Source organism: Vollenhovia emeryi, unplaced genomic scaffold (assembly GCF_000949405.1).
Source record: "Vollenhovia emeryi isolate VEMERY1.0 unplaced genomic scaffold, V.emery_V1.0 DF939235.1, whole genome shotgun sequence".
NCBI classification, from domain to species: domain Eukaryota; kingdom Metazoa; phylum Arthropoda; class Insecta; order Hymenoptera; family Formicidae; genus Vollenhovia; species Vollenhovia emeryi.
The window spans coordinates 553,439-571,509 of NW_011967131.1; the positions used below are offsets into that span (position 1 = coordinate 553,439).

An 18,071-nucleotide genomic window follows, 5' to 3' on the forward strand; every position below is an offset into this window, starting at 1 on the left:
TCACGTGGTATTCCGCCATTACTTTGGTGCGTGGAATCCTTTCACACTTGTCACGCTACCGCGTATACAGCATCTCATTGGCCACACCGAGCTAATGGCGGATGCGCAGAAAGGACCGGCGCAAAGCGAAACAAGCGACAGAGTAGATCTACTAGTTATGCCATGGTGGCGTTATTGCTCCTCGGCGGGATTAGCTGGATGCGCGTGTGCACCATCGGCGGCCATTACGGATTCCTTCGCGAAGACGCGTTACTGCGAGAGGCGAGAGTGCGATATTCCGACGAGTATCCCGTAACGCGAGGGAACCAGGCGCCCCGTTGAGACCCATCGAACGAGGATTCGGAACACGTCGAACATGGACCTGGACAGATCGAGTAACGGCGAGTACAAGTATCAGAGAGACGAGGATGCCGACGATAAACCCAGGTCGTTGGACGAGTCGGAGGAGAAGGACCACCAGATCGACAAGGCCGGCGAGTACATGCACGAGCTCCTGCAGGAGAAGGTCGAGCTGGATGGCCAGAAATGGCCCAACGCCATCCGGTTGCTGGACCAAGGTGAGAGAGTCGGCGGAGGTAACCCCTAAGTGAACATGTATATAGATATATCTTTGTCCAGTACGCGTCTCGGAGACCAGTCCATCTCGTCGCGTTCGCGAGACGAGATACCGCCGGAATATCCGTGGACCGTCAACTGTCGCCCAATTGCATTGAGCACGCGGTCTCGGACCGGTGGCATTTTATGACTCTCTGTCAATTTCAGTTTGACGTCCCAGTCGGGACTTCACCGGGAGCTAATTCAAATTAGTCACGCCGATTCCCCTCGAGATACATCGGTCCATGGTGAACGACTTACACGCCCGAGTCGTTGAAATGTCTTATCTCTTTGATTTGCATTCTGTTGTAGAAAATTAAATTCAAATGACACATGCGTGTGTAACTGTCGAGACCACTTTGTATTGTAATTAATACAAGTGCGAAAAGGCGGGAATATCCAATAAACCAACTAATTTACATAACATAAATATTATGATTTGCTGCTCAACCGTGTAATTGTTAAGTCTGATCTACAATGCATTTGTTGTAATTGGAACATCCTATTTTGTATAAACATATATACTTAAGAGGCTTGTCAACGATATATTACAGTACAATGTGTAATGTATGATTTATCAATTTGCACAAACGTTTTAAATGTACTTGTTACAAAATAGAAAGTTTTTAGACACAGAGCACATCGCAGATCAAGCTTATGTACGTACATAATGTAATATAATAAAAAACGTTTATATTGTTGACTGGGACATTGTGACATCGGTTTTGTGTTAACTGGTGTTGGCTGGATATTTTTATAAAGAATACAACAGAATACACGTTGCTCGTGGACGCTCCGTATATTTGTTAAAATTTAGATAAAATTGAATATAATAAGTTGTAACTACGTTGTCACACTGGTGTGTCTTGTTCAGAGATTCAGAAAACGGAAACCATGCGAAGACCAATGAGAGAATCGAAGTATGTGGATATTTATCGTGAAAAGCATGTTCGCGTCTCTGTCAAAGTCCTGATACCTATTCGTGAACATCCCAAGGTAAGTGTCATTGTTTACAGCCATTTGAATATTGCAACAGATAAATTTGAGTTGTGTAATTTTGCTCGTAGTTCAACTTCGTTGGGAAATTGCTGGGTCCGAAAGGCAATTCCATGAAACGGCTGCAAGAAGAGACAATGTGCAAGATGGCAGTGTTAGGCAGAGGATCGATGAAAGACAAGCAGAAAGTAAGCGATAACGAAGGAACCCTCGCTCTCTATTTTACTCTCCATTTTGAGAAAATTGACGACCTTTTGAATCTTCCAATTTCAGGAAGAAGAACTTCGTGCTTCCTTGAATTTGAAATACGCCCATCTTTCCGACGATCTACACGTGGAGATTACGGCTATTGCCCCACCGGCAGAGGCTTACGCTCGCATCGCTTTTGCGCTCGCCGAAGTACGGAAATACTTAATACCAGATAACAATGACAATATACGTCAAGAACAGATGCGCGAGATGGAGATGAACATGACTGACGACACTGTCTCGAATGATCGGAGAGGACCATCGATGAGAGGACCTTCCAATCTTGGCGTTGGTAATGTACCGAGGCCCGCTGCGAGACAGACCTTACCTAGAACGTCAAGAGGTTGGTTGCATGTCTATTATAAAAACTGTGCGATATGTAAACGTATGCAAAAGATTAAAAAATTCTACCTATTTGATGTTTATTATTGTAAATAGTTATAGAACATATGTGGCAGGCGTTTCGTGTAGCGTGATAAATATAATATTTAAATTATTTCAATCTCTTGTGTATGTAGGAATTAAAACATTAAGACATACACACACACACACACACACACACACACAAGGTTTAATATATCTTATACATAGAGGAAAGTTCTCTATTATAAGACAAGTTCTTAATATGAGATAGCGAGGTTCCTGTTAAATTAACAAGCATCATCTATTGGTTGCACCATGAATTTATTGTTATTGAAACGAATCTGTTTAGTGGAAAATAGATTTTTAGATCGTGTAATCGTCGTGAAAAGAGATTTGTGATTGAATTTGGACGTTGAAAACCTGCTGCAGTGATAATAGATGGGCCGGGTTTTTGGCGCAGGTGCGATGAAAAACTGGTGAAAACAGTAAAGTACCTAATACTAGAATAAAGGTGTACCATTGATCGCCCCTACATAAAACTCATATAAAAAATTTTGAATTTAACCCTTTGGCCTACAACCACAAGTGAGACTCGTGGGAAGGAATTTGGGCCATAAGCACGAGCCTGACTCGTGGTACTTCGTTCGTGCGATCGACATTCCTGTTTACTATAGCCCGAGCAATCGGGAGATAGCGTGTAGGCCAAGGGGTTAAGGAAATAAAAGCTACATATTTGTAAAGATATATAAGTATAATGACGCACATACACAAAGGTATATTTACCTTTTACCTTTACTCTAATCTAGCCTAGCCTGCTCGTCGAGACTTTCGCGCCTTTCGTGACAATCACGCCATAGTATACCTCACTGCTTTACGGCTGCTCTCGCTGCACATGCGCCAAAAACCCGGCCCATCTACCATCGCTGACCTGCTGTCTCACATTAGAAGTCTATCTCAATAGAGAACTTTTCTCTATATATAGATAAGATTTAAATTTATATGTGCCTTACCGCGTATTTTTTCTTAGCTATTCTTCCTCCGCCGCCTGTGAATCGTGGGCCGCCCACTCGACCTGCACCTAACAAATCGAAGGTGTTCTCGATCTTGGATCGTGCAAGGGCTGCTATGGATCAAAGTTATAAGTGAGTCTGCATTGTATACACAATATAAAAAGATCGCTCCATTACACAAAGTACTATATTGAGCATTCGAATCTTTTCGTTTTCTTCAGCTATGATACTCAAACTCCTCCACCAGCGAACCGTGCTGGATCGCATCACGATTATGAATATCACGGATCATCAGGAGGTAATAACGCTCGATACAATGATCGTCATTATACTGGGTCGAATTCTGGGTATGTATTATAATTGTAAAATGTCTTAATTTACAATGATAAGAATAAAATTAACAATATAAGGTTTGAAAAATTAGATTGTCCAGTATATGGATGTATGTATGCATTACAATTTTAACATATAAGGTACGAGAGGTGATAGTATAATATAATAAAAAAATTTCTCTTTCGCATATAATGTTCTTATATTATATAATTATTTACTATGTGAAAGAGTTTATATCTGTTTAACAAAGATAACATGTATCTTTCTTCAAGATACACGACTTACGAGTACGATGATGACTCTGCGCCACATTCTTCACGCGATTATTACGAATCTTCGGACTATCCAGGTAAACTATTATATTTATATACTTGCTTGATTATATTACTTAAAAAAAATATACATGAAGATAAACCTTTTATGATCTTGTTTTAATAATAAAAAATTTTTATATTAGATCCTATACTTATGAGTATGAGTGTTTGTTAATTCTTCTATACTAAATGATATAAATCCTTTCTTATGCTTACGCAGGGTTTAGTATTACGTACTAATTTTATTATAAATTTTATAATATAAATATTCATATAAATAAACACTTGAAAAATTATTTATATTTATAATTATTGTTATAAACTGGAATTATTGCAATTATTATGGGAAAACATCATTAATAAAATACATAATGTTCATATTAAAAACGGAGCTCTTGAAAGCTTCCATGGGAATGCATTAAATACTAAAATTTTTAACTATATGTAATAATTTTCAATTATATATTTATACATTTAACTTTCTATGTCGTAAAAGAAATGACTTTAGATTAATAATTGTAAACATCCTTTTCGCCAGATATTGGCTATTTTTAAGCCCTTAATAATTACCAAATGAATAAATCTCAGAACCAAGAGTAATGCACTTATATAATTCCATGAAGATTAATAATATCTATGAATTTTAAATATAAACTTTGATGGAAATTAACTTTAATGTAAATGAACATAAATGTTGCCTTTTATTTAAATCAGTTTTGTTTATATGTGTATAAGAGAGAGAATTATACAGACCATACCATAATAATTTACATCCAAATGCAGATAATATATAATAATTAATATTATTTCCTAGATTATGAACTGTGGAGTTCCAATCGAAGCATTATAAGTTTAAATCTACTACAATATAATAACGAAATTAAAACCCTGCTGTAAACTGTAACAAATATGCATGACGTTGTTATCGCATGATAACATATTGATGTCTGAAAATTTGAATGTCTCGTTACACTAAGGAATCGCCATCGTGTTTTGCCTAAATAATTAAAGCGCATCAATCCATGTAATTCGCAGAGGAGTCGTCGAGCCGCGCTTGGAAATCTTACAAGACCACAACGACGTCAGGCGCAGCTTCGCGCTACCGCACCACCCCATATACACGACCTTCCAAGTAAACACCTACAAAAAAAATTATCCGTTAAATTTTTATTTATCTCAATTATCCATAGTCCTCTAAATATTTTTTTTCTGACACTATTATTTCATAGTGTTGTTGCTAATCCATTGACGGCTAATCTTCCTAATGCCCGGCGGCCTATGATGCCCAATATGCAGAAACCAATAAACGAAAGAAATCGTCCTTAATCGATTGGCGACACGAAGGCTAATACGGTAATGATACGTAAATATTATTATTCTATCTTGACGATTGTTAAAACAGCAAATTTTATATTCTAAGGATGATTTATTTATAATTTAATTTTTTTTCTTGTAAACGGCTAATAGATCTTCAACGAAATAAAAGGTTTATGTATCTACTATCTCACTATTTTCGCGTATCTCTTTCTCAGTTATAAATACTGTATTTATGAATTTTATATTAATTTTTTTTTATAACGGTTTCAATAATTTTCAGATTATTTTTCGTGGCCACTGGATAAACAGGAACATAAAACTAATCCATAATTAAAGTGCATCCAAAAATTTGCATCAAAATTTTCAGCCGAAATTCCTATTAAATTCAATATTCGTGACCATAAACGCGATATATTATATATTTATCCCTTTGACAATTCTACTCAACCCTTTGTAGTGTAATTTTGAAGGTCCTGAGTGTTTTCTATAAAATTATTAATTTTGTTTCCTCAGTCCTATTCCTAAAATTTTCGACGACAGATGGATTTAATCATTGACAAGAAGTAAAGGACCAAGAGGATGGATGGAATAATTCAAAGTAAAAGACTCAAAAAAACTTTGAATAATGGATTAATATTGCATAAAGTGAAACTAATATTAATATTGAAATTAATATTGATAAAGTGAAAGTGACATTATCAGCTTCATATAATCATACACTTAATGTTATATTTACAAGTTAAGTTTAAATTAGAGGCTAAAGAATTCTTACGGTCTTTTTTTTGTACTTAATGTTTATTATGATTTGAAAAGTATGTAAATGACACATTAAAAAATAGGAAATTAATGTTTAATTTACTGATTTGCGATCAAATTATATGTTTATATTCTTCATTTGCATGAACAAGATATAGCCGAATATACGTATTGAAATATTTGAAATATCAAGATAAAATTGCATTGTAAATAGAACAAACTAAATTAATTTAAAGTACATACAATGCAAACTAAAATTATAAATTGATATACATGAATTTATTATAATAATATGATACTATATTATCTGCTTAACATGCACAGCCTCTATTGATTAAAATAAAAATGCATAATGTAGATTTACAAAACATATTAACGACCTGTGTTTTCTATTATGTAGAACAATGGAAGATTATGATAAACCATAGTGTTATATATCTATATATAAACTTCCAATATATGAATATTAAAAAATATGTAGACATAATTCATAAATTTATCATTAAAATGACATGTAATATGTAATCTTCAAAAATTGAAATAAACATGCAGTAATCAAATATTTGTTTTGAAAGATGTCAAAATAAATTTCCCAACCAACGATAAAGCTAAGATTCTAATAACTTTGATCAAAATACTTTTGTAGTATATGTAGTTTTACTCCCAATAAATATTATAAATTTTTAAAAATCATTACGTGTAAAAACTTAGTATTATTTTATAATAACTGTTATCAAAATGCTTTCATAAATGAATTCGCGATTTAAATATTTTTAATATAATGTATTATTTTGGAAAAATTTCATAAAAGATAAAAAAGGTAAAATATAATTTTCTGATTGAATATATAAATTAAATTAATAAAATATATGAAAGATATCTTTTATCAAATATCAAAGATATCTTTTATCAAATAACTGAATAATTTTTTATGAATATACGTAACACGCGAAATAGCAAATATAAAATATTTGATACAAGGGAGTTTTGATTTTAACAAGTTTTATAGAAATATTGAAAAACAATTATGAGTTTTATCTTATTCTAATAATATTGTTATTCATATATTTCACGTAGGTGGGTAATACATGATGAAGGTCTTTGATCATGAAGATTATGTGGAAATCACATTAATCATGATGGACTCTGAAGTGTCACGAGTACACTTACATATTACGTGAGTATACATTCTTTATTTACAATTATCTGCTACAAATATAAAAATCTGATGTAAAGTAAGTCTGTTTTAACGATTTTTTTCTTTTTATTTTTGGTGCTTACATAAAGTTTTTTTTAGCGATATACAGTCTTCTAGAATAAGAATCCAAAAATAATAGCTGTAAGAATTATTTAAAAAATATCCAGTTATGATATTAGAAAAAAATAGTAGAATGTTTTATAAAATATTTTTATATGATATTAAGAGAAGTGTTTGTCCGAGTTTTTTGTAAACGCGCGCACATTTATGTAAAGATAACTAATAAAAAGACACTTTTTAAACAAGCATAAGTAATTAAAATAGCAATTATCTTATGTCTACTGCAGTTTATTTTCTGTGCATTATCGTTCAAATGTATTCAGTTATTTATCAGATATGATTTACGTAAGAAGTCAATAATATTATAGCTTTCGGTAATTAAAAAATTATAATTTAATCTTTTACAATTAAATACTTAATTTTTTTAGAAATATCACAAAAGTATGAAAATGGTAAGAAATATTGTTATTTAATGCTTCCTTTATATTTTACAGCTATGGCACACTATAATTGGTATTTATTTGTGAAAGAAAAATAAATGAAATAAAGTTTTTTTTAAAAGTATTACTCCACATGTACTCCATATTTTTTTGCTTTACAAAACTCGCTCTCTTCCATATATTGATTATACTATAGCAAAGTAAGTTACAAAACCGACGGTAAAATTCTTGTAATTACTATCATATAATATAGCAGGTAATTACTATCACGAGGAATTGCTTAGAAACAATATTCTTATTTATTTATCACACACCAATATACAAAAATGAACTGTATAATCAATATCAGAATATAATATACTACGAAATTCAAATATATTTAATAAAGATATATCTGAGTATCTTACAAGATTAGAATGATGCTTCAACTTGAAATAAAAAAATCATCTACAACATTCTTTGCAGTTGGCACAGAAATTCTGGTAGAAAAACGTATTTCTACGGCCGTCCTAAGGATTATAAATAAGTATTAATTTATGGGAATCCTTAGCGTCTAACAAGTCGCATCTAAGTAGTGAGTGAAAATAAGGTGCCGAGTTTTTCTTTTCCTAACTTTTTCCTAACTAATCCCTCTGCATATGAACCGGGAGCCGTGAAAGATGCTTCGTTCGTTATATTCGTTCGCTTAAAGTACAACCGAGAGTTGCGTTGAAGCGTCCACGCATCTTGTACCTGTTGAAACGCATGCCGCTGATTTTCGCCGCGCTGTTCGCGCAATAATTACACCAGTATTAATGTTACGTATCTCATATGCGTCATTTTATTTAGAACGATGTCACAATACCAAATTGTTTTCTAATGTGCATGGATGTTTCGGTACGTCGGGCGACGATCAACAGAGCGATCTTCGATTGATACTCGCTGACGCAAAATTTCTTCCTGCCGTGTGATCACATTGCTAAGGTAAAAAAAAAAAGCGCGCGTGATAAAGATCACGCTGCTGATCACTCGCAATACGTGTCTTCTGAATTAATTAACGTGCTATATTATTAATGAGGAATTGTATTATTTGCAAAATATGGCGTATAAATGTGAAATTATGTGACAAGTACAGAAGTACGGAATACAGAGACGCCAGATTTTAAGAGATTTTAATGCGTTTTAACATTTACAAAATTGTCTTACGCTTTGCGCAGTGCAGAGGCGGCTCCACTGTAAGGGCGAGCTACATACGTCCCTTACGAGTACTCGAGGAATTCGCTTATATAAGAAATCTTCGTAAGATATCCAAGAACTCGTGTAAATGTAAGAATGTGAATTGGCGAGATCCTTACGGAAGGATTCTCCCTTAGCGTTACGTTAGATCTCGGCAGCACAACAGTGTGAGATTTCTTTTTATCTAAAAGTTTTGCTAGTCCTTAGAGCCGCCTCTAACACCAAGGGAAGACGCGCGTCTTCGTGGTATGGTTCGATCCTACGGCAACGAGCCGGTCTCTCATGTTGCACAACCACCCCGCTAATACTTCACTTCTATGAAAAAACATGGAATGTATAGTGTATTTTTTTATCGGTTTACACCTTAATAATGTGTACGATTATATCACAAGAAAGATTCAAATATTCTGTACATAATCCGCGCCGACGCGAGACGTCTGGTTATTCAAGGTCATCTCTTCTTCCTCCTCGTCTTCTTCCTCCTCCTCCTCTTCCTCGTCTTCCTCGTCTTTCCCGCTTTATTTTTAATCTTACATTTATATATATTTATATATATATTTATATATACGCCTAAGATTTAATTACAAAGTTAGATATGTCTCAGGTTCACCTGGTATTGTACTTGATACAATTTCTCGTGACTGGCGAGTCACGACGGCGAAATGCGGCCGACGAGCGTGTTTGCGCGTCGCTCCCGAGGAGACTTCCGTTTCGTCGCGCGCGTGCTCGAGGAAGCGCTTTTTCGTTGCGCCGCTACCGCTTTTCCTCTGCGTCCGGTTTCCTTAGTCGCCAGTCGCTTACGTTTAATAACTCGATATCGATAATTGGCACATCTTTTTTAATGGCAAGTTTCGCATTGGCACGATAATGGCCCTGGGGAATAGCCTTGAGTGCAGTCTCTTCGGAGGAGAATTCAATCGCTGAGACGAGAAGCATGACGCTGATGGTTGTTTTTTAACGATAATAATGAGTCTTTCTCTGACGATTAACAACGAACTTTCTTTCACAAACGCATAAAAATATTGTGGAAAAATTTGCTAATAATATGTTGACTTTTTAAACGACGTTATTTATTTCCCGACAAAACGTTCAGGTGGAAGCGTGCACGATCTCGTCGGAAGGACTTTAATTTTGGCGATTCCCTGGACTTAACGTTGTTCCTGACTATCACGCGAGTGTGCACCTACGAAAGGCAGAATATCCTTGCTTGTGACTAATCGCACGACGTCCCATTAATATCAGTAGAGGTGACTATACCGAGGACCAAGTCGCACCTCGATATTCATGCACGACCGCTTCTGATTACACATAAAGAATTGCTAGTCCAGGTAAGTCTCATTGATGGAAGCACAGCTTTACTAATAAGTAAGAAAATTATCTCTAATTATTCCATAAATCATATAACGATCCAAAATGTACATTAAAAGAGAGTCAAAAAAGTAAATTTTAATTGGTTTTGTCCTTTCACCTTTCTTAATTAATAAGTGTGTTTATAATTTAAAACTATCTGCAAATGTTATCTCTTTCTTGCGGGTTGCGTATTAATAATTATAAATCGTAGATGATTGGATTGCAAGTTGCAGGAGATAAATGTAATACTAATAATAATTTCTTGTTAATATTATTAATTGCACTAAAAATTTCTCGCATTTTCCGACTATTATAAATATTTCGCGAAATTATTCTTATCTGATCTCTCCACAAATCACAAGTTTCTTGCGTGAAATTTTCAATAAAAAAAACTGAGAATAACGGCACAAATGAATCAAATAGGATCTTGTATTTCCATATCCGTCGCACTTTTTATCACACTCGTTACTTGCCGTTTTACGGTTTCTGTACTGGCTATTGTTTTGAATTTACTAATCGAATAAGGACGAAGAATTCTATTCATATTATTTATGTAGTAAAATTGGTTAAATTTGTGCGATAAAGACGAAGAGCTAAATTAAAAGATGACCACTTTCGTTATAGTCGGTTATCCTTTTAACGAACTTGATTAGCCTTTCTTTTCGGTACAGAAAATTTCAACGGCATGTTCAAAAGTGTGCGAAATGATTACTTGACGTGACGGATGTGATTTACGCATTATCAAGTCGCAGCTTTTTAAGAAATTCGATCTGTCATGTTTGCGGCGAATCATCGGTGGGATAAAAGGCGGATTGTACAAGCGCTTGTAAAAAGTCGCGGCTGCTTCCTTCGATTGTTCCAATACCTCGGAAGGTATTGGAACGTCTTTAAAAAGACGATAAATTAGAATTATTTATATTTTTAATGTTTACTCCAAGTACGATTGTGGTACCTAATTTAGATAACAGTTTTGAAACGATACTTTTTTTTTAAGATCTGCATGCAAAATTATACAGCCTCAATGTATTTCCATACGGTACAAATATCCAGTAGATATTCTCAAATATCTATTTTCCTGCAACAAGTTTCTTATAAACGCAAATGATATATCAAAACCTTAATGTATAACATTTCTGAAAGAGAAAAATCGAGAATCATCAATTATAAAATGCATTAAACGCATGCACTTTAAAGATTGCGTACTATTTTTTTTTGAATGTTCAAGAATATTTATTGGACATCCATAAGATATGTAAAATTTGATTCTTTCTGTTCCACAGAGGTGATGCATACTTAAAACAAACGTATATTCACTGCTTACTAAAAAATTATTGATATTTTTCTGTAAGACCGATAATAATTTAATCGCGCAGCTGCAGGTCAACGAGGGAAGGTCCCAAAGAGTTTCGTAGGCTCTCCGAGACGTTCTTCGACATTTTCAGGATAACGTACAAAACAAATAGAATCTATACCAAAGGCGACCAGCGACAAAGAGTTCGAGCCCCACGGTACTCGGCTTCCCGGGGCTCAGCTAATGAGAATTTTCCTCTCCTCCCGTTTCCTATTCATCGACTATCCCTGATTGCACATTTTTCGCACGTATCACGCAGCCCTGCGTGTCGAATTGTCTACGGAAGCATACGACCAGCCAACCTCGGCGTACGGCGGCGGGCGCGTCGCACGCGAGTGCCAGCAGCGAGTGCGACGCGCCCGCGAGCACGCGTACGCGTACGCGTTTTCCAGTGGTCCACTGCGAGCTTTCCGCAAGAGCGATGGGCGCACGGAAGCTCAGTTGTACGGCCAGGAATGCCTGATAGACGTGACCACGTTCGAGGTAGGCGGGTCTTCTGTGCGTCACTTCTTCATGTCGTTCATCAGCGCATTGTCCTTACTCTTGTTCGAGTCGAGATTCGATTGCTGACTGCTCGTCACGCCGCTGCCGTTCCCGGGGTATATCTTCTCCAGATGATTCAAAGACTCGCTTAGGAACTTCTGCAACGGGAACCGTAAAAAAAGCTTTCAGCGGGGCTGTATTTTTAGGTGAGACTCACTCAGCCGCATTTTTTAACGGGGATCTTTAGAGAAGGGACTTGAATTGCTTTTCGCGCAGATACTCGAGGTCGCCGGAGGAGAAAACGGTGGTATGAAGAAAATAACTTCTAACTTCTTTCTCATCACGTTACCTGTATAGCCGTTAAAGCGGCCACGATCGCAGGACTTCCGAATCCGTGTGATATGAGAGAGAAATGGGTGAGATGTCTCTGTATACTGGGGTCGAGGATATGTTGCGGCCGCGTATTGCAGAGCGGCGATCTGTCCTGGTTCAGAAGATCCATCAGCTCTTTGGTGATTTGTCTGGAAACAACCAAGTCGCTAAAAATATCTCGTATTAGAAACCTATCTCGTAATAGAGCACTTTCCTCTATTAATACTTAAATGAATTAGCAATAATTATGCGATATCACCGATGATAGAATAGCGCGATGACGGGCTTATTAGATTACCTCGAGTAAAGGTTTGAACACCGTTAGACAACTTTTTATTGATCCGCTATAAGTTTCACTAACTACGAAAGAATGGATATCTTATTATTTGTTTTACGGATAAATTTTTTTATAGCAACAATATTTGACGTTTTTGAAAAGCACAGCGTAGTTAACTTAAAAATGACGACAATCCAAACTCTCACTTGAGGAACTCTAGTGTTTATGCTTACTTGGTGGCATGAAGAAGTTCTTTCCTCCTGTAGGAGTCTTGCGGCTCGCAGTGCTGCCGACTGAGGTACTCGGCGACTTGCTTCGCGGGGAATTCGGTCTCGCAAACGTACCCGAAGTCTCTGGCAAGGTGAATGGCTTCTCCTGAAAAGAATAAAATATTCACGTGTAATGTGCGCCACTATGTAAACTCGCTACGTGCTAGTATGCATAACGGTCGATGAAAACGATCGCGGAGTTCTGTTTGATTTGCGAAACGCTGCCCATTCGTATTCCGAATAGTTCAACTCGAATTTGTGCGTCTTGCCAAACTCACAAGCGGGGAGATTTCGAGAATCTCGTCGCATTCGATGACGGATCCTCAGATTTGCATAGACATATAATTATCAATATCTACACGGAGAGACTTTTCTTTTCAAATTTATCCTGAAAATCATGTAATCGCGTGGGACAACATGGCATTTTGAACAACTTTGTGACAGTTTTTTTTTTCTAATTTTACCATATATTTTACTAATAATTTTACTTAGTACACATTTCACTAGGATGTATAGTAAAATGAAAAAACTCGTAATGTTGTCTCACAATTACGTGATTTTCGGGATAAATTTTAAGAGATTCTCTCCGTGTATAAAATACACTTTGACGAGTAACAATGCCGTTCTTTAACACTTTTGTCTTATAAAAACTTACTCTCTAACAATCAATCAGTGAATTATCACTGAAAACAGTGAATAGTCACTGACTTACAGTTGTAAGTCGCAGTAGTATGCTTACAACTGTCAATCAGTGACTATATATTCACTGTTTTCAGTGATAATCCACCGATTGACTTTTAAAGAGTACTTTGATAGAATTTTAAGTTGAATTCCTTCCCGCCTCGACTATGACTTTCTGGTTGATTTCCTAACATATTTAACATTAAAATTCCAAAAACTTGCAATATAGTCTTCCATAAAGTATCGAAAGGATCACAAAGTTTTCTTCGATTCGTATGCCGGATTTATGATGAGCATCTTGCTAAATTCACACGAACGGGGAGATTTATAAGATCCCGCCGTTCGGTAATAAATCTCCAGATTTACAGACTTATAATTATCTATAATCTATAAAATATTCTTCGATGAACAACAACGCTGTTCTTTATCATTTCTGCTTTCTAGAAATTCAACAATATTTAACAGAATTTGAATTTCTTCGCCTTGACATTCTAACATGTTTAATATTGAAGTGCCAAAACCTGCAATATAGTCTTCCATAAAATATTTGTTATTAAAAAATCGACTACAAGTTTGGTGTAGAATCCGTGGCCAAGTATTTGACGAGTTCTCTGTACAGTGTCAGATTATTTTCCGCAGAAGGCAAAATAAACGCTAAATATGGAGTACATTAAAAATATCCATTAAGAAGTTGTAAGCCGATCCGTTGGAATGAGTCTTTGTATGTCCTCGATGTGCTACAGGCAGAGCGAGATTAACTAATTACAGTTAATGAAACGCGCATTCTCTTCAACGCGCACGTCGCCCTTCCCCTTTTCGAGCCCTTCCTCTTTCCACCCCTCCGTAGCGCATTCCACGCAACTTCTCTCTCAGTATGATGGAAGGTAATTAGGTAGCTATATGTGTGTGCACGCGCGTGTGTGTGTGTGTGTGTACGTTGCGCGCAAGTAGGGTCTCTCGTGCAAGCTGGAAGTAGACCCGCTGGGCGCTATTATCGATAAACCAAGCAAAGCCACCCGCAGGTACACCGCCGCTTGTATCACCCACGAGATCGGAAACGCGGACCTACAAACGGACAAAGCCACCTGCAGTTAACGAATTATCCAATTTCGCAATCCTGCCCACGCTTCCTCTTTTCCCCTCTCCGTAAAGGAAAACAGAAATGCTTCTTATACGTGGAGATACCATAAGTGCACGCAGCGTGTTCGCTTGGAGAACGTTGAAGAAACTGGCGAAATTCCGTTACACCGTTAGCGATGGAACCATTTATCAAAATTCGACATTTCAAAGTAAATTAGAAATAATGTCTTTTTTTTTCTAAATAAAAAGGACAGTTGGTTTTTATCTTTTTCAGTCTGTATTCGCGCTTGAATTTCAATTTACACTGACAAAAAATCTAAACTGGTTTAAAATTAATGAATTATACGTTGCACATTTGACTGCAAACTTGTACTCTCTAAAAGTCAATCAGTGGATTATCGCTGAAAACAGTGAATAGTCACTGATTTACAGTCATAAGTACATCACTGCAATGTTCAGTAGTATAACTGCAAATCAATAGTGACTATTCACTGTTTTCAGTGCTAATTCACTGATTGACTTTTAGAGTGTAAGATTTCGCTCAATTCGGGCTGTGAGGAGGCAAAGGTTCCGCACGCGAGAATCCTTAACGCGTGCGAATTCTCTGTTGCGCGAGCGGACATGTGAACGACCGGCAATCAGCGATGGCCCAGCATATTTGCGGAAATTCTCACATGTTAATAGCCGTCTAATGGCGTTCTAAGTGCCGGTCCAATTTCGGACGCGGGAAAATAATGAGATCCTAGCGAGACCGTCGTGCACATGACTGACAGCCTTCTAATTTCGACGTAATGACCGCGCGCAAGATCGTTGCTCGCGCAAGGATCTTGCACGCGCGTAGCCCTGGGCAACCACCTAGATCGCCGCAGAAGTCGTATTCGAAGTCGAATATTCTCTCTTTTTTTTCCCCCCTTTACTTTAATGCGTTACACTCGGGTTGCGCGACAACACGATTGAAAATGCCACGGATCTCATAAAATTTAATCGTCCTATCGGTACACACATATGTGAAAGTACGCGTTGTTTATTGCCTTCGGTCGTAGAGATTGTTACTATCGGCCGTTCGGCGGGCAGAGCAATTGGGCGCTCGCACATTTGTAACGGCGTAAAATTAATTTTATCGTATCCGGATATTTTTACGATTATGTGTGTATTCGCTGGGACGAAATAAAGTATGTAATACGATGGACAGCCCATGGAACGGTGAGTTCCCGCGAGTATCCAAGTTTCAGTTCTTCGAGGGACACATTGCTTGCCTCGTTACAGCTTCGTTGTAGCGCAAATAAATCTGCTCTCGTCTGCCGGAATAAAAAAATATATGTCATACGATTCTTATTTTATCACCGCAGGCAAATGAATTAAATGCTTAAGTAAGCGATGCTCGCTTCTACACTATGCTGTATTCATAATTATTATTTATGTTTTCGTAACGCGTTTAGACGTATCTGTTTAAAACGTGAACGAGGTAAGTGCGCCGTAATTGTTTTAACGATAGTACACGTAGATTTCGAATGTCGAACTACTATATACAATTTGGACTGCACTTTGCGCATACGTCGTTGTTCTATTTTATGTGACATAAATTGCAGTTCATGCGGTCGCAACCATCGTTATTTTAATAGACCGCGCCATTGATCCTACGTGTTTATGCCGGACCTGTCGTAATGCTTTGTGTAGTAAAGTTTTTACTGTGGTCGCGATGTATGGGAGAGAGAGAGAGAGAGAGAGGTAAAAAAATGCGTAGCGAGCAGACGCATTAAGCGAAACGAGATACTGCTAACGCAGCTATGAAAAGCATGTAAGTAGTTTGAAATTGCCGATGTTTTGCGTTGTTTAACGTTACACAATATTGCATATGTAACGTTGTTGCCGCTTGCACTGATTTTACGTAATCCCATTATCTCCGCTCAATGTATTCAACAAGAACGGATACACGTAAGACGGAACGATAAGAAGTGACATTTTTATTTTCCATCTAAGCTGCAAATTGCTCGGTTACTCGGCGTCTGATACATCTAATCACTTAACCGAGGACACTTAGCGTCTAATTAGAATCAATATAGCGAGGGCTTCTAACAAGGCTGTTTTGAAATCTTATATTGTGGATGACTGACGTAAATTCGCGTTTAGATACACGGAGAAGAAACGAAAAAAAAGGAAAGCATGATTGAAAACTATTGACGCGCGCGCGCGCATTTGAAATTTTCTATTCGTTTTGTATTAGATTTATCTAAACTCAAAGATGGAAAAATCTTTGTTTTCTTTAACCCGAAAATCTTTTCGTGCCTGTAGATATGATAAGTACACGAGAAATGGTTGGAAAAAATTGTCGTGCCTTTGAAATTAAATGACTTTCTAAAAAGATGATGGCCAAGTACACCACGTACCAACGCCACGAATAATTAAAACGCGAATGTTTTTGTAGAAGGACGATGGGACGCAAATCTGGGTTAATACGTACGTCGTTGCGAGGCAATAGAGTCATCGCGTTCGAAATAATCGCGAAAATTTGTGTTTAAAAGAAGATCTCTCTCATTCTCAGTTTTGAACTCAATCACCTTGTCGATACAAACTCGATAAGATGAAAGAAAAATAAAAACAACGGAAGTTAGAAAGAGGAGACTATCTCCTACGCAAGGAGAAGATCTTTAAGAAACGAGTATCCCACGATGTGGGACGTCGAGCGGGTATAATATTATAGTTTCGTGCGATATTTATCGACATGGATACCACGTGTGTTTTCGCCGTCGCGTTTTCTGTGGAATTCTCGTATTAGGTGCGCAAAACCGACACTAAGTTAACTATCGGCGATCTTATCGACATCGTCGGACGTGGCGCAAATTTCCACCCCTCGCCCCTCACCCTCTGCGCGAGGTGCAACAGGTCGTTTCGGCTACGCTTTAGCCTGCCACGGACAGCTCTTCCGCGCGGATTTGCATATCTCCTCCCCCTTATGTCGTATCTCCCCTTCTTCTAATCTCTTTTAAGTAAATTAGCGTGTCTGTCGGCGTTACCTTACCGATATGCGCGCGCTGCGAAACGTTTACGATTATGATCGCAAACGCGAACATACGTCTTGCATTTTATCGGATTTGTACTTTGCTACTTTGAGAGATTCTCTTGGCGTTTATCTATTCGGACTGTCCAACTCGGGATGATAATAACTTTTCAATCAACTGTCATAAATTTTATCCTACATCAATTCTTATATTACTCCCAATTGGAGTAGGCTCCACTGACACGATTGATACTTTTTTAACATTAGGAATTGGCAATTCTACCGCCAGCTATCAATGAAGCAGTGAGATTACGTTATGCATGAAGACATTCAAATTAGACAAGTGGGCGCACACACTAGTTATT

At 37.1% G+C, this 18,071-nt stretch overlaps 2 protein-coding genes across 6 annotated transcripts; one reads left to right on the forward strand and one right to left on the reverse strand.

Moving 5' to 3' along the window:
* Positions 1–216: 216 nt before the first annotated feature.
* Positions 217–7,754, forward strand: LOC105560260 (KH domain-containing, RNA-binding, signal transduction-associated protein 2-like). Of its 5 annotated transcripts, XR_001008809.1 has the most exons (11): positions 220–557; positions 1,469–1,590; positions 1,662–1,778; positions 1,864–2,182; positions 3,230–3,344; positions 3,434–3,559; positions 3,818–3,894; positions 4,895–4,991; positions 5,089–5,212; positions 7,010–7,109; positions 7,685–7,754. XR_001008809.1 is itself a non-coding variant. In XM_012009206.1 (10 exons), exons 1-9 carry the CDS (start codon positions 356–358, stop codon positions 5,183–5,185), a joined length of 1,272 nt encoding a protein of 423 aa, XP_011864596.1. In that variant the 5' UTR covers positions 220–355; the 3' UTR covers positions 5,186–5,212; positions 7,010–7,574. The 5 variants fall into 5 exon arrangements, 4 of the variants coding, with proteins under 4 accessions (XP_011864597.1, XP_011864596.1, XP_011864595.1 ...); XM_012009206.1 differs by lacking the exon at positions 7,685–7,754 and having other exon boundaries at positions 7,010–7,574; XM_012009205.1 differs by lacking the exons at positions 7,010–7,109; positions 7,685–7,754 and adding an exon at positions 5,690–6,304.
* Positions 7,755–9,364: 1,610 nt separating this feature from the next.
* Positions 9,365–13,176, reverse strand: LOC105560265 (transcription factor AP-2-delta-like). The gene is made up of 4 exons (XM_012009214.1): positions 13,125–13,176; positions 12,912–13,053; positions 12,379–12,550; positions 9,365–12,187 (listed from the first exon to the last, which is right to left on the reverse strand). Exons 1-4 carry the CDS (start codon positions 13,174–13,176, stop codon positions 12,050–12,052), a joined length of 504 nt encoding a protein of 167 aa, XP_011864604.1. The 3' UTR covers positions 9,365–12,049.
* Between the last annotated feature and the right edge of the window lie 4,895 nt (positions 13,177–18,071).

Excerpts from the sequence above, each read along its gene's own strand:
- LOC105560260 (XM_012009206.1), top strand. The coding sequence starts at position 356 with ATGGACCTGGACAGATCGAGTAACGGCGAGTACAAGTATCAGAGAGAC. Across the intron at positions 2,183-3,229 it reads CTTACCTAGAACGTCAAGAG|CTATTCTTCCTCCGCCGCCT; the intron begins GTTGGTTGCATG and ends ATTTTTTCTTAG. Across the intron at positions 3,895-4,894 it reads CGAATCTTCGGACTATCCAG|AGGAGTCGTCGAGCCGCGCT; the intron begins GTAAACTATTAT and ends TGTAATTCGCAG.
- LOC105560265 (XM_012009214.1), bottom strand. The coding sequence starts at position 13,176 with ATGGGCAGCGTTTCGCAAATCAAACAGAACTCCGCGATCGTTTTCATC. Across the intron at positions 13,054-13,124 it reads CGCGATCGTTTTCATCGACC|GAGAAGCCATTCACCTTGCC; the intron begins GTTATGCATACT and ends TATTCTTTTCAG. Across the intron at positions 12,551-12,911 it reads GAACTTCTTCATGCCACCAA|ACAAATCACCAAAGAGCTGA; the intron begins GTAAGCATAAAC and ends GGTTGTTTCCAG.